The 16,383-nt window shown below is 41.7% G+C and overlaps 1 protein-coding gene across 4 annotated transcripts in view; it reads right to left on the bottom strand.

Annotated features, from left to right (window-relative positions):
• PAQR3 (progestin and adipoQ receptor family member 3) overlaps positions 1-11,323 on the bottom strand; it is a 360,815-nt gene extending 349,492 nt beyond the window's left edge. Inside the window, exons 1-8 of one of the 4 annotated variants that reach the window (XM_087962763.1) lie at positions 11,106-11,323; positions 8,304-8,571; positions 7,307-7,469; positions 6,521-6,676; positions 5,157-5,354; positions 3,890-3,980; positions 2,961-3,112; positions 55-855 (exon numbers count right to left, since the gene is read on the bottom strand). In XM_087962763.1, coding sequence (XP_087818889.1) covers positions 2,985-3,112; positions 3,890-3,980; positions 5,157-5,354; positions 6,521-6,676; positions 7,307-7,469; positions 8,304-8,488 — 921 coding nt within the window. In that variant the 5' untranslated portion in view covers positions 8,489-8,571; positions 11,106-11,323 and the 3' untranslated portion in view covers positions 55-855; positions 2,961-2,984. Of the gene's footprint in view, positions 1-54; positions 951-2,028; positions 3,113-3,889; positions 3,981-5,156; positions 5,355-6,520; positions 6,677-7,306; positions 7,470-8,303; positions 8,572-11,105 lie in introns of all 4 variants that reach the window. The other 3 variants (XM_026676456.2, XM_087962761.1, XM_087962762.1) reach the window with 3 other exon arrangements.
• Between the last annotated feature and the right edge of the window lie 5,060 nt (positions 11,324-16,383).

Raw genomic sequence — 16,383 nt, forward strand, 5'->3', positions numbered from 1 at the left:
CCAATTCTATACCAGTGTTTGCAACCGACAGGCTGCAACTCAAATGCCTCTTACCTCCTTCATTCTTCTCTGCAAAATCCCTTTTTGACACCAGGTTGTGGAGACATGGCTGCTGGAATCTCAAAACCTGAAGTGGCCATGCTTCCAGTCGGATATTAATTTTTTTTCCTGCATTGGCTGAATTTCTCTCTTCAAAATTTCCAGGGCAGCAGAAAGTGCTGTCAAGGGACAAGCAAGCACTTTGTGTTTGGCATTAGGCAGGTACTATCCTGAAGAATGGCTCAGAAGAATTCCATTTATCTTAGTAGTAGCAAGCAGGTCAAGTTTGTGGCGAGGGTTACTTGCAGCCATTTGTAGTCAAGTCTAAAATCTTTTGACCCTTGTCACATGTTGGACTCACTAACTACAAGCTCCCAAGATTAGAAACCGATTTATCTTAGTTTGAAGATAAAAGTCACCCGCCGGTAATCCATGGAGACTCTTTTATTAAAAGGAAAAGGAACTCCAATAAAAAAAAAATCTATCATATTTGAATTTTTTTTTTCAAATGAAACGTCAGCACAACAACACAGAGCACATTAAAAAGGTATAGTTAACATGGATTTTCAAGTGAGATCCCAGCATGCAAATGTCATGAGAACTTCACATGCATGCATTTTGGAGAACTTTTCTCGTTGATAGCATAAACAGTTTCCAGGTCCAAGTTTTATTATAATTTATATATCAGTAGTTCGAAGAAAAGTCGTGTATATACAACAGAGTTATCTGCAGTTCTTTCAACCTCTTTAAGTGGATAAAGAGTTACTCAGCTGGTGGAGATCAACGATATCAGGAGTGCCTATTAACATATTATTCCTAAAAGAAAGAGGATTCAATGAGAACTGTGGCTGTTGCTCCTAAAATCAGCATGAAATGCAGACATGTCCAAACTTCGGTACAAGGATAGAATTCTGAAAAATGATACAAAACTCATTTTAAATTATTGCAAGCAGAACTTCTACCAAGAGAGCTTTCCTAGTAGGGGGAGGTTGCCACCTCCAGATTCACAAAATAAAAAAGATGGCTGTCCCTTAAACACAAAGGGATCTAATATTCCCCCCCATTATCATCCTCTCTGGTTAAAAAAAAAAACCTCATTTCCTCCTTATAAAGACAATATTTCAATACACCGCTGGCAACCTTTTCCTCTGCAGCATCCATCTGACTTCACAGCAATTGCAAACCAACAAGGTTATGGCACAATTTATGGAATCAATTTCAAATGTTTGGCTGCTGGAAGAATGTGATGTTTGAAAAGTTGGCCTGGGAGGAATTATAAGAATGGAAGAATGCAGGTTCAATCCCACCCTTAAACCAAACAGCTCTTAGTCACTTCACTGGCTGAGGGACAGGTTGTGGGGAAAGGAAGTACAGATAGTCCATGCCTTACAACAACTGCTTGGCAACTGATTCATATTTATGACTGTGGTGTCCTGGAGTCACCTTTTGCAACCTTCCGACAAAGTCAATGGGGAAGCCACATTCGCTTAACAACTGTGTTGCTAACTTAATAAGTGCAGTGACAACTGTGGCAAAAAAAGGTTGTAAAATGAGGCAAATTTCACTTAACAAGTGCCTCACTTAGCAACAGAAATGTTCCGCTCAATTGTAAGTCAAGGACTACCGTGTTTCTCATATAATAAGGCTGGGTCTTATTTTTTTTTGTGCCCTGAAAAAATGGCTAGGCCGTCTTTTCGGGGGTGACTTAATTCCCCCCACTTGCATCTTTGGGTGGGCGGGCGGCGACGGCTTGGATGTTGACCTCGGTGTTGGTGGGGCACTTCGTATCGGGGTCAACGCAGGCAGCACCATATCCAGGTGTGCAACCAAAGTACTTCCTAATGGCAAGCCCCCCCACCATTCCCCCCCATTTTTCATGTTTTAATATAGGCCTTAATTTGGGGGGAGGGGCTTAATTTCATTTCATGCCTATAAAACATGCTGGGACTTCCTATTGGGGGAGGCCGTATTGTTGGAGAAACAGGGTACCTGTATTCACTGCCTGGAGTTCCTGAAGAATAGACAGGATATAATCTAATGAATAAAAACTTTCAAAATGCCTGTAAGAGTAAAAGGTATCATAAAAGCTTTCCTTCTCTATATATATATCCTGCCTTTTCTTCAAAGATTAAAGCCTTCTCCCCTGCTTTTATCCTCTCATCATCCTGGGGTATAGGCTGGCCTAAAAGATAATGAATAGCATGAACCAGGGGAGTCCAACACTGGCAACATTAAGACTTGTGGACTTCAACTCCCAGAATTCCCCAGCCAGTCATGCTGGGAGTTGAACTCCACAAGTCTTAAAAGTTGCCAAGGTTGAACACCCGTCTAGCTTAAACTCTCCTAGTGAACTCCGTGATCATGTGGGGAGCTGAACCTGGACATCCCTGGCCCCACAACTACACTGGCTCTCCTAGTCACAATTTCACAGGGCCAGGAAAAAGAAAAATCAATCTGAAATTAAGGAGAGACATTACCAGTCGGCAATCACAATACTGACTCGGAATGATGCACAGAACATCGAAGGACAAGAGGAGAAATGGGCTGACAATGGAAACAAGTAATCTGATAGATCTGGGATTCACTGCGAAGGGAAATTCCAGGCTAGGAATTGAGCAGTTGCTCTCCAAGAGATCAAATTCATTGCAATGGTGGGGACTCTCCATCCCAGAACAGGCAAGAATAGGACTCCCTAGCCCCCCCCCCCCGGTCCATGGACCAAACACCGGGTTGCAGAATGCCAGAAATCGGGCTGCTCAAACAAGCGAAGCCCCATCCGCGGGATGCAAGCAGCACACAAAACCACGCCCCTTGCGGTCCATGGAAAAACCTCTCTCCACGGAACTGGTCCCTGGTGCCCAAAAAATTGGGGGCCGCTGGGCTATTAGTTCTTCAGTTCTCTGATACCGAGAGTGCCTTACTTTGACGCACTTGGGTGCGTTACTCTAATCCAGGCAAGGCTTGCTGTGTCTGTACTGCATGATGTACATGGTAGATTGGTGCCACCAATACAACATCACCACAGCAAAAATGTGCCAAAGTTGGTGGCTGGAGCCGAGGTAGTTTAACTGTCCTGTGGAAGAAGAGGAAAGAGAAAACCAATTTAATCAGAAGGGAGGAAAGGAACATGCGTTTTGTTCAACCAGATGAAGATGCATGCCAAGAGACAGCCATTCAAATATATTTTTTTTCTCTGGCTGAACTGGAAATGATCTTTCCAGCCCAGAAAGTCAGAGAATATTGCATTTTTGGGGGTCAGGAAAGGACTGTCTGGTTCCTGAGCTTCCAGGTATGTCTGGATGGCTACGGTTAACTCTCAATTTGATATTAGGCAGAACCTCGGTGGCGCAGTGGTTAGAATGCAGTACTGCAGGCTACTTCTGCTGACTGCCTGTAGTTTGGCAATTCAATTCTCACTGGCTCAAGGTTGACTCAACCTTCCATCCTTCCAAGATGGGTAAAATGAGGACCCAGATTGTTGGTGGCCATATGGTGACTCTGTAAAACTGCTTAGAAAGGGGCGTAAAGCATGTGAAGCAGTACATAAGTCTAAGTACTATTGCTATTTTAAAAAATCATGTGCAGCAATGTTATTACTATTTTTCAAGTTATGGAAATGTTAAGACGCATATCATGCTAAATATTTTCATAGCACTAACACTAATACTGCGCTAGGCCTCTTGTTATTTAAAGACATATACCTTAAATACAATACTACATAATTTAGGTGCCCAACCAGGGAGTTTTCAATATTTCTTCGAATATTCACTCTAAAACAAGATCACAACAGCAGTCAAAACTACAGTGTGCACCTTTTATCCAGCTAGAAAATGATCAGGAATATCTTTACCTGGAAAATACCTTTCTGGGACTTTAGAAATATAGAAGAGAAACGCTATGATGGCTATTAAGTACATCACAATAACTCGGGGAGCGAATTCCTGAGAAAGGAAAATAAAAATGAACTGTAATCACTGAAAGCATCCAAGTTTCAGATCTCTTGACACGCGAGAAAGAATATAGTAATCATTTTCAACAGATTTCAAGTACTATAAAAAAAAAATGGATGACTTGCAAAATCTACCCAGTTCATTTTCTCATGTTTTATGCTTTTCATTCAAAATAAAGGATTATATGCAGTGTACATAGAGTGTGGATTACTGAACTTTTCCTAAACAAAAACATTTGCAAAGGAAAAAAAGGACCTGATTTTTCAATAAGTGGCTATTGCTTTGCAGTAGCACCCTGGCAACAAATGTATTCACTCACTACTTTGTTAAGTGAATATTCCCATGTTTCTTCAGATACCCTAATTTCAATACAAAGCAAAAAAAAAGTGAGGCTGTAAAAATGGAAAGCAAGTTTAAATACTGAATGTCCTCATACTTGGAAGGTTTAACTGGTAATAAAAGAAAGTGGGTATAATAAAAATGACCAGCTCAACTGATAAATGGCATCAGTGCAATTATGAAAACAAATAAATGTTCTCCCAGATTGTTTTTTAAAAAATAATTTTAATAGTTTGTATTTTTTATGGTTTGATGACTTTAGCAGATATATTTTTTGGGGGGAAATAGCATTTTTAACTTTGTAAGCTGCCCAGAACCACATGAAATGTACAACTATAAAACAAGCAAACAAATAAAATGCAGTTTCTTGGCAGCATGTTGAAAGTATCTTCCCTTTGGGGTTTTCCAAGATTTTTTCCTCACAATTTCCTAATTTAGCCAAATCCCAAATTCATTTAATCCTCCAGGGAAAGATTGAAGGCAAACGAGGTCCAGGCAGAAAAGAGGAACATCAGGGCTTCAAAATCTAAGGGACTGGTTTGGACAAAACTCAGCAGCACTTTTTTGTGTGGCTGTTGATAAAAACAGGATCGCCAATGTCCAATGATGGATATGGGAGGAGGAAGAGGAAGAAGCCACCTAATCCCAAATGGTTGTGTATCCAAGTACTAACTGAGGTCAACCTGTATAGTCTCCCAAGATTAACCAAAGCTGCCTAAGCACTAAGCACTGCCCTAAACCAATAATAATAGGAAACAGGCCTCCATAAGGTTCATAGAACCATCTTTCAAGCAAATGTATCAGAACAGGTAACTATTCTAGATTTACCTGTACAATAGATGCCGTGATGCCACCGTTAAGCCAAATCCAGTGGATGGTGGGAATAATCCCGTAGCCTGACACAGAGCAGAAGATGGCCGAGCGCAGTCGATGCCATTGCTGAGTGAGGTAATTGGGGTGAATCTGAGCGAAGAATACTGCCAAAATCATAGCAAGCACCGTGATCAAGTATACTTGACGCCAGTACTAGAATGGGGGGAGAAAAAAGGGAGGAGAGATCTATGTCAAGAAACCTAGGTACTCGCATGGCAATTTCAGCCAATGCTGGAATGTCTATTTAAGCTGCTTTTCTAAAACATGGGGAACAACTATATAAATGAAGGTGGTACTATTTGCATTTCCAAATATTGACAGAATAATTTTAACAGAATATCAGAATAACAAGGTTGGAAGGGACCTTGTAGTCCAACCACCCGCCCAAGCAGGAGACCCTACACCAGGGGTGGGCAAACTTTTTGGCTCGGGGGCCTCATTGACTTTTAAAATTTGACAGACGGGCCGCCACCTGGTGTCGAAATGCCTGTCATTACAAGTCAAAATCAAATGAATGCAATCATTCAATCATTCACATCAAACCGTAATTCTGTACCAATCTTCGGCGGGCCGGATTACAAAGACCAACGGGCCGGATGTGGCCCGCGGGCCGTAGTTTGCCCACCCCTGCCCTACACCATGTCTGACAAATGGCAGTCGAATCTCTTCTTGAAAGCTTCCAGTGGTGAAGCTCCCACGACTTCCGAAGGCAACTTCTGTTCCATTGGTTGGTTGCTCTCACTGTCAGAAAATTTATCATTTCCAGGTTGCTTCCCTCCTTGATCAGTTCCCATCCATTAATCCTTGTCTGGCCTTCGGGTGCCTTGGAAAATAGCTTGACCCCTTCCTCTGTGGCAGCTCCTCAAGTGTTGGAAGACTGCTATCATGTCTCCCCTAGTCCTTCTCTTCCCTAGACTAGCCATGCCCAGTTCCTGCAACCATTCTTATGTTTTAGCCTCCAGTCCCCTAATCATCTTGGTTGTTCTTCTCTGCAATTTTAACAGATTATATTCCAGTTTTGATCATTCAACAGCGAGCTAGTCCATTTCAGACGCTGCTGTTTGTTGAAATAGCTTTCTCAAAATCTGCACTAGCTGTACACACTCCTGTCCCTGCTGCTAAGAAAGACTGACTTTCATATTTTGTTTATCTGAAAAGATGGAGTTGAGGGTCACATGGATATAATTATACTACAGATTGGAATTCTGAATAAATGAACAATTAGATGTACTTAATTATTTGAGAGACTTAATTATTTGGGAGAAGACAACCCCAGCAGAATTTAAGGTATACAACAGCTAGCATTGTGCAAAACTTACATTACTACAGTAAAATGCATAAAAAACTCCTGACACGTAACAGCCTAGGATCCCAATCGAAATTCCTGCATAATCCAATGCCATCCATCTTCGACTGGTCTTTTCTGAGCGATGACAGCAGAAGAGGTGATATCCTACTGAGCAAAGCATACAGACCTACAAAAACATTGAAACAAATTCACATTAATTTTATACAATTGAATTGGTGTTTTTTTTTTTTTTAGATTTTAGCATGCAGCAGTCTAAGGAGCTTGTGTGTTTCTAGTTGAAACTAAAAAATAAGCATGGCAGAAATATCTGGCTTTACTCAATCTGCTTACAATAGGAAGAGTGATGGAAACACTTTTATTTATTACACTACTACCTTCCAATATAAGGGGATCTAGAGGAAAGCTAACAATAATAATTAGCAACAACTATAGGAAAATACTAATGGACTAAGCAGGAAAATTGAAAACAAGTCAAATTAGGATTTATGCGATTCCCCTAAAATTCTATTACTATGTACTAATTCTACAGGCTAGTAAAATTCCTAATGAAATAGAAATGCACTGAGACTAGGAAGGGAGACCATCAATTGGAGATGCTACCTTGATTTCAGAATAAGATGATAACATTGTTCCATGAAATCTACAATTAAAGGACGGTAAATTATCACGATGTTTTGATTAAAATAAATGAGGCAAAAGCCTCACCTTGGAAGAGAATGCAAGCTCTATTCTGTATCAGTCCTTCTGATATACCCATTCCTTGCAAAGTTTGGTAGCCATATGCAAAAGAACTTACCTGAAAGCAAAAAAGACAAATAGAACAAATAACAAAATCTTCTCTGGAAGCTTTCGCAGAAGGCAACACAGAAGTCATATCGTATATGCCCAAAGTGAAGAAGAGAAAGAAGCCCAGCAAATGACTCCAGATATTGATTGTCTCATTGGACAAAACGAACAGACTGGGGGGAAAAAAGATAAAAAACAATAATGTCTGACTAGTTTTAAATAATTTTGACTAATAGCAGCATAGGTATGTGGTTCAACTCTGCTAGTCAGTAATACTGGTATTACGTCGGTGAGTGAGTAAGTAAGTGAGTGAGTCTGTCCGTCTGTCTATCTATCCTGAAAGGGGCACTTTATGCTGAACCTGAATCAGCATATATTCTCTGCATTTCCTCAGGAAAAATACAAAATTGAAATAAATTGATCACATAATATTTCCCTGTTCTGTATTCAGATTTTTTTCCCTCATTTGCAATATTTATATTGCCATCATATGTGCATGAAAATGGTTGCTGTGACAATCCGTAACTTTGTTTTTTGTTAATATTTTTGCTTTGGACAATAGCAATGCCTCGATCTAATCAGGGATTCCAGCCCTAAAGTAATGGACCGCATGCAAATTAGTCTCACTGCTCATAGATTATTAGGAGAGCCATTTACTTCTGCTGTTGTATGGATACACTTAGGCCTGAGAAACTGCACGGTGGAGTTTGTCTGTTTAGATTCCGGAAAAAGGGACTGACAAGAAGAAATTTGTGCCTCAAAGTTTCAAAGGATAACCAGCAAGACAGAATTAAGTAGTGTTTCACACAGAGAAAAGAACATTTAAATTAAGTCAATGCACCTTGCTTCATTAGTCGCTTTGGTTATAATTTGCAGAAAGCAGGACAGAAATATAAATAAACCAAGCAGTTTCAAAATAAAAACATTTCATTGTTTTCATATAGGCACTGCTTCAATCCAGGCTAGTTGATTAATTTCACTTTGAACCATTTCGATCAACTCCAAACCTTTTTAAACACAGCCTAGAAGGTAGGTATGCTCTGTAGCCGTCAGTGATGTAAGGATTATCCTTAAGGAACACAGGAATCTGTTCATAGGTGTATAAACGAATCCCTCGAGGAACAAGAACAGGCCAATACTGATAACTTCCCAGCTCAATGTAATGAGCGCTCTTCAAGAGCTTCTGGTGCATTTTAGTAGTGTTTCAAGTCATCAACCAAGGCAAGAGTAAACATGTAGCAATACACAAGGCTTTTGACTTCTGTTATAAGTTATCTGAAAAATACGAAGACAACATATTCAGAGATTTAAGGTCTAAAATAGGACAGATATGGAACATCCAAGTTTTCCTCCCATTCACTTGTCACAAAACAATTTGCATTTTTCTATATAGGAAAAACACAACTCACATTCTGAAAATGCAACAGCACCAGCAAAAAAGTATTTTAGCAACAGCAGACACTTTTAAGACTAATGATTAACAACGTAGAGCAAGAAGTACCTGGACTGATAAAGACAGACCTGTTTAATATTCTTTCCTCTTAAAAAAAGCTTTGTCAGCAGTATTTTGACTAAAGAAACAGGCCTAAAGGCAGCCCTCCCAGAAACCTCTCCCTGTTATTACAACAGTCTTAAAAGTTGTGCTCTGCATACAAGGAATACAGGTAGCCCTCGACTTACAACCAACCATTTAGCGACCATTCAAAGTTACAACAGCACCGAAAAAAGTGACTTATGACAGATTCTCTGTGGTCACATGATCAAACTTCAGACCCTTGGAATTTGCGATGGTTGCAGTGTCCCTGGGTCATGGGATCATCTTTTGCAACCTTCTGACAAGCAAAGTCAATGGGGAAGACAGATTCACTTAACAATTATTACTAACTTTATAATTGTGATGATTCATATGTAACCACTGCAGCAAATTCATAAAATGGGGCAAAACAGTTGCTTAGCAACAGAAATTTTGGGGTTAATTGTGTCATAAGCTGAGGACTACCTGTACACAGAGGGAGAGACAGAGATGGGTAGTTTCTAAATCTGATTAACATCTGATTACCAATAAACCCTAAGTTTCTTCTTTTCCCTAGTTCCCATCTAGGCTGGTTTTCTCCACGATTTTTTCATGTTTCTTGCCATGTTTTATACTCTATAAACTTTTTTTCCAGTAACTTAAATCAGGCATATTATGATCAAGTCCCATAAGATATTAGCCAGCTCATTTTCTAAAACCTTCCAAAAATCCTTTTTGATATTTTTAATTAAAGTCCTGTGTGAAAACCTCCAGCTGCCTCTCTGAAATCTTCTGGAAGTTGGGTGGTATATACATTTAATTATTAAAATGTATATATTATCTAAATGTATAAAATTAATTATTATTAAAAAGGTTTACATTTAAATATCATGATTTATATGTGTATACCTCCCAGGCAACTTCAAACAGTGGGAGAGAGGCTGCCAGACGTTTTCACACAGAAGAACCTTGTTATTATTATTGGTCTGTTGCACAGTCAGCCAGATGTTCAGACCAGATATGGCATTTTTGCCTGCCTATCGAGCCCTTCCCAAAGACCTGGGGTGGGCAGATGTGAAGCACTATACGTATTACCTTGGCTTGCTTTTGCCACAGCAGCCCTATTTCTATTTGCAGCTCTTTGCATTTTGTTCACTTCTCCAGCTCTTTCTTCTACAAGTAGTCCTCAACTTACAACAGTTCCTTTAGTGACTTATGACCTTTACAGCATCCCCATGATTCATGTGATCAAAATTCAAATGCTTGGCAACTGACTCATATTTATGACCATTGCTGTGACCCAAGATTTAGTGATCCTTTTTTGCGACAAGCAAAGTCAATGGGGGAAGCCAAATTGGGGTTACTAACTTATATTAACTTATACTAACTAACTTACACAACTGCAGTGATTCACTTAACAACTGTAGCAAGAAAGGCCATAAAAGGGGACAAAACAAATGTCTTACTGAACAACAGAAATTGGGAGCTCAATTGTGGTCATAAGTGGAGGACTACCTGTTCTGCTCTCTCTCTCTCCAGGTGCTGCCACATCCATCATCCAGGCTTTTCTTTTCATCTTTCTTATATGCAGTTGTTAAGCCTGGGCTATTATGTGGCAGGTGCCTGTCTGTCTTTAGCCTGAAGTCCCAGAGCACTTTAGCTTATGAAATGCACCTCTGTATGGTTTGCCAATTGCACACGGGCAGATAGGAAAGCGCTCCAGAGGGTTAACGTCATTGCCCAGAGGATCATGGGTTGCCCTCTCCCCTCTTTGGAAGAGCTTTAGAGCTCCCGCTGCCTTAAGAAAGCTCAAAACATTCTCAAAGATCCATCTCATCCTGGGCACCCCCCCCTTTTTTTTTGAACTATTAACATCTGGCAGACGGAACAGGATAATTAAAACAAGCACAAATAGGCTGAAAAACAGCTCCTATCCCAGGGCAGTAGCTCTATTTTCTACTGCATAGTGCAATCTTAAAGCAATCTCAGGGGTTTTTAATTCAATCACATAGAATGTGAAGGATGTATGTTTTTATTTTATTTTTTATAGTTTTCTTATGTAAGATGGCATTTAACTTCGTTGCACGAGGTGCAATGACAATAAAGTACTACTACTGCTTGGTGAAAACTGCCGCCCTCCCGCGGAAGGACCCAGAAGCCAAACCAGGCTAGGATGACCCGCGCCCAGAGAAAACGAGCCCAGGGGCCACGGCCTCAGCTCCCTCGGCCGGCCCTTCAGGGCACCAATAGGCTGAGAGCCCCGACCACGCAAGCGGCGGTCATGGATCTCGCTCACCCCGGTCGCCGCTGCTGCCGCCACCGGAGCAGCTGAAGCCTCCTCAGCCCTTCAAGCATCCTGGCGGCCGAAGAGGCTCCCTTCCGTCTTTCTCCTCCTCTTCATCGCTCAGAAAACAGCCACCTCCGCCTCCAATGGTCCTAAGCGGCCATTGCTTAGCTCCCTCACGACGCCGGTCGCCTAGGCCCGCTCGGATGATGCTGGAGAGCCTCGCGACGGTCGCGCAGGGTTGACGTCACGGCGAGAAGCCGGCACTGCGCACCAATAGGAAATCGCGACTCTTCCCCCTCCCCACATCCCTTACTTACTCGCCCACGGGGCACGTGCAGGGGGCGTGGCCGAAGGGCACGACATAAACAGAATGAAGCGCGCGGAAGGGTGGGGGGGAGGAGCCGGGGCAGAAAGATGGGTTTTTGCTGTGGACCGATTTTAAATGATTTTATTTAAAAAAATATATATATTGAAATTGAATTGAAGAGGAATGGAAGAAATTAAGTCTATCAAGTTGGGATGCTTACCCCTGGCTGTGTAGGGGGATGAATGGGATGCGGGGACTTCGATTCAGACATTCACTGGTGGTTGTTGTTTTGGTTAAACAGTTTTTCTTCGTTTATAATATAGCATACAAAGTCTGGAAATTCTCAGACTTCCAGGTCATGGCTGTGCTAAAGGTGCTTTTTTCAAGAGGCAACTGGGCTTTCTGGTTTTTTCTTTTGAAGGTGTTTCGCTTCTCATCCAAGAAGCTTCTTCAGCTCCGACTGAATCATTCCCCACCATCCAGTCAGAGCTGAAGAAGCTTCTTGGATGGGAAGCGAAACATCTTCAAAAGAAAAAACCAGAAAGCCCAGTTGCCTCTTGAAAAAAGCACCTTTGGGATAGCATACAAAGAAAATACAAAAGCAAATAGGGAAATAGGGAAGGGAAAAGTGAGGAAAAGAAGGGAAAAAAAGAAAGAAAAGGGACTGACTTCCGACTCCCTTCAGTGCATTAACATCAAACATCAACTTCTTACTTTTCCATAATAGTATAAACTAGCCATTTCTATAACCATTTAATCGGTAAAACTCAAAATCAGTTTCATTTTTTTTCTCCACCTCAAGCACAAAGTTCAGAAGTGGTTTCCAAGTAGAAATAAAAGTATTCATATTTTTTAATCAGTCAATTTAGTCACCTCTGCTAATTCCCATCAATTTTTGCAGCTGTTGGTCCATTGTGGGGATTGTGGTGACCTTCTATTTCTGTGCAAAAAGTAATCTTGCTGCCATCAACGTATATAAAAGATATGAATTTTTTTTCAAGGCCTTTTCCCATTAACACCCCCCCGCACAAAAGTCTCTGGTTTTCTTGTTATATACACTTTAAGAAACTTCTGTATTAAGATATGTATCCTACTCTAATATTTCTTTGCTTTATCACACGTCCACCATAAATGATAAAAAGTCCCTTCTTTACATTCACATTTCCAACATTCATTTGAAATGCCTTTATACATTCTTGACAACTTATCTGGAGTTAAATACCAATGATACATCATCATCTTATAGAAATTTTCTTTTAAGTCATAGTTCAATATAAATTTTAAACTTTTATTCCTCATATTCATTGGTTGACTTGAGTCATACATCAGCCCAGCTTGTCATTACACGGAGGGTTTGTGTCACCAGGAGAATACAATGATGGGTAATGATCCAATATAAACCTGAAGGAAGGGGAAAATATAATTAATAACCTGTCACTTAAATCCAGAACTGGCAATAGTTATTTTCGGTGCCCAATATTTCCCTTGAGCCTCCCTTATTTCCTTCTCTTCTACCTTCAACTGTTCATCCAATTCTAAAGCAAATGAGGGTATTAAATGTGAGGGCCTTCAGCTATCTTTTTTTTTTTTTTTTTTTAGTGTAACTGCCTGTCCTGTTGAATATCTTGAAGAGAAAACAACATCCATGATCTATTGGTCTAAATGCATTACAGGTAGTCCTTGACTTACGGCCACAATCAAGCCCAAAATGTATGATGCTAAGTGACACATTTGTTAAGTGAGGTTTTTTTGCCCCATTTTACACCCCTTCCTTGCCACAGTTGTTAAGTGGATCACTGCAGTTGTTAAGTTAAAAACAGGCTGTTAAGTGGGTCTGGCTTCCCCACTGACTTTGCTTGACAGAAGGTCGCAAAAGGAGACTCCGGGGAACACTGGAACCATCGTAAATATAAACCAGTTGCCAAGTGTCAGAATTTCTATCAGGTGACCATGGGGATACGGCAGTGGTCGTAAGTCGCTTTTTTCAATGCCATTAAGACTTTCAGAGGTGTTATTCAGCAGGTTCTGACCAGTTTTGGAGAACCGGTAGCAGAAATTTTGAGTAGTTCGGAGAACCAACAAATACCACCTCTGACTGGCCCTGCCCCCACCTATTCTCTGCCTCCTGAGTCCCAGCTGATCGGTTGGGTCTCCTTTGATTGCCCTGCACAGGAGAACGGAGCTGAAAAGCAGGTTAGTGGGGTGGGGAGGGAATGGGATTTTGCAGTAACCTTCCCCCAGGAGTAGGGAGGGAATGGAGATTTTGCAATAACTCTCCCCTGCCACGCCCACCAAGCCAGCCCACCAAGCAACACCATGCTCACCAAGCCACGCCCACAGAATGGCAGTAAATTTTTAAATATCCCATCACTGGTGCCATTGTAATGGTCACTAAATGAATCATTGTAAGTCGAGGTCTACCTGTATAAAGTTTGCTCCTAAACGTGTTTTTGATAAGTTTTAAGAAAGCAAAAGAAGATTAGAAATTGGATGTGAGGAAATGAAGGTCACCCCATCCATTTTTGCTTTAGGATCTGTAGGGCCACAATTAAAACTTATCTAAACACCTTATAGAAATATAATGACTTATTCTTGAAATCTGATTGTGGAGTATCAGTTCATATACTAATGGAGTAGGACTCCTTCCCTGTCTGAAAACTTGTATTTTTCTGGCTGACCAGAACAGTCTCATCAGTGCAGAAGCTTCTATGCTCATAATCTAATACCAAACAGTTAATCTGATTTCTATGAATAAATCTCCCATTTGTGTTGATGAGCAAATATGACAATTTTTCATTGGAAGCAATGCAAAACTTTTTAAATGTCTCCCTCGAAATGTGGACAATGAACTAAAAAGATGGAAATCCAGCTGCCAAGGGCCAGATGTTGTGGCATTAGAAATTGCAATGAAATTATGCTGCCAGCTGTGCTGAGTAACCCACCCGATTTTATATTCTGACATGGAATATCATTTGATGCCACTGTTCTTTCGTTTCCAGCCTCATAAAGGGAGTTTTCAGATATTTCTAGCAATCTACCGTGCAGATCAATCTAGATCCTTTCAATATGAAAGTTGGAAAGTATATATTTTTTGCATATTGTACCTTTGCTTGCTGATACCATGAAGAGCTGTGGTGGTGCAGTGATTAGAATGCAGTACAACAGTTAACTCTGCCAACAGCCAATCCCGACCAGTTCAATGTTGAATCAGCTTTTCATCCTTCTGAGGTGAATAAATTGAGGACCCAGATTGTTGAGGGAAATAGGCTGACTCTGTAAACTGCTCACAGAGTGCTGTAAAGCAATAACAATAGCAATAGGGGTGGGATTCAGCCGGTTTGGGCCGGTTCAGGCGAACTGGATGTTAAATTTACATCTGGTTCACCGAACCTGTAGTTGAACCGACTGTCTGGTCCCTCCCACCCAGCATCTCTCGGGAGTCTCCACGCACCCTGCTTTGGATGTAGGTAATTGGAGGCTCTGGGAGGGTGAAAAATGGGCCGAACCAGCAGTTCCGGAAGTCCGGAAATGGCCCCATTTCTACCTTCCAGAGGCTCTCCGGAGCCCAGGGGAGGCCGTTTTCACTCTCTCAGAGGCCCAAGGGAAGGCTTTGGACTTTGGGGAAGGCAAAAAAAAGGCCAAACCGGTAGTTCCGGAAGTCCGGAAATGGGCCTGTTTCCGGCTTCCAGAGCCGAGGGGGAGGCCATTTTCGCCCTCCCAGAGGCCTGAGGGAAGCCTCCAGACTCTGGGGAAGGTGAAAAACAGCCCTCCCAGAAGTTCTGGTAGGCCACACCCATCATGGCCATGCCCACCCAGCAACTGGGCAGAGAACCAGTTGTTGGGAGTTTTGAATCCCACCCCTGGACTTATATACCACTTCACAGTGCTTTACAGCCGCCCCCCACTAAGTGGTTTACAGAGTCAGCATGTTGCCCCTGACAATCCGAGTCCCCATTTTACCCACCTCGGAAGGATAGAAGGCTGAGTCAACCTTGAGCATGGTAGGATTTGAACTGCCAAATTGCAGGCAGCTGGCAGTCAGCAGAAGTAGCCTGCAGGACTGCATGCTAACCTCTGTGCCACTGTGGCTCTAAAGCGCTATAGAGTGATATATAAGTCTTAAGTGAATCTGGCTGCCCTGTTGACTTTGCTTCTCAGAGGATCAGAAAATGTGATCACCTGACCCCAGGATAGGACAAGTGTCATAAATATGAGCCAGTTGCCAAGTGTCTGAATTTTAATCACGTGACCATGGGGATGGTGCAACAGTCGTTACTGTGGAAAATGGTCACGTCACTTTTTCCAGTGGTGTTCGGTCACTAGACAAATGGTTGTAAGTCGAAGAGTATCTGTACTTCAGAGAAGTGTGGACTTTACTTGCTGCTTAGAAGTGTGGATTAGACAGAGGACCAGACAAGAATAGGAGCTGGGGCAGGACAACTGATGTGGTGTTTTAACTGACCTGAGGCTTCCAAATAAGAATCTTTCTTTAAATCAAAAGTGTGATTCAAGTGTTCGGTTCATTGAATTGATCACGGAGATCAGCATGAGTTTAGTATTCGAAACAGATCTTAGGTGATTCTTACAGTCCTATGGATCAAGTTGCCTGAAAAATCCTACCCTTCCAACTTCCACCAGATGTCACTCCACCACTGTTGTTTCACCCCCTGGCACAAAGTGTCTTCCATCCTGTTCTGTTTTTATAAGAAGCCTTACCAATAGTATTTTGGGCTCTACAGCCTTTTGGTGAAGGAAGCATTTGTGGCTTTAAAACTCATCCACTGACGAGGTAACAGGAGCATTTCTGTCTCACCACAGGTTCAGTTCCCCAATTCTACAACGATATTTTGAAGAGGACCTAGAAGGATTGTTAGAGTTATCTCACGTATTCCTTCTGCATGTTCATTTCCTTCCTTCCTTCCTTCCTTCCTTCCTTCCTCCCTCCCTCCCTCCCTCCCTCCCTCCTTTCTTCCTCCTTCG

This window comes from Notechis scutatus, chromosome 4 (genome assembly GCF_049901735.1).
Source record: "Notechis scutatus isolate UNSWTSFEM ecotype Mainland chromosome 4, rNotScu1.2, whole genome shotgun sequence".
Taxonomy (NCBI): domain Eukaryota; kingdom Metazoa; phylum Chordata; class Lepidosauria; order Squamata; family Elapidae; genus Notechis; species Notechis scutatus.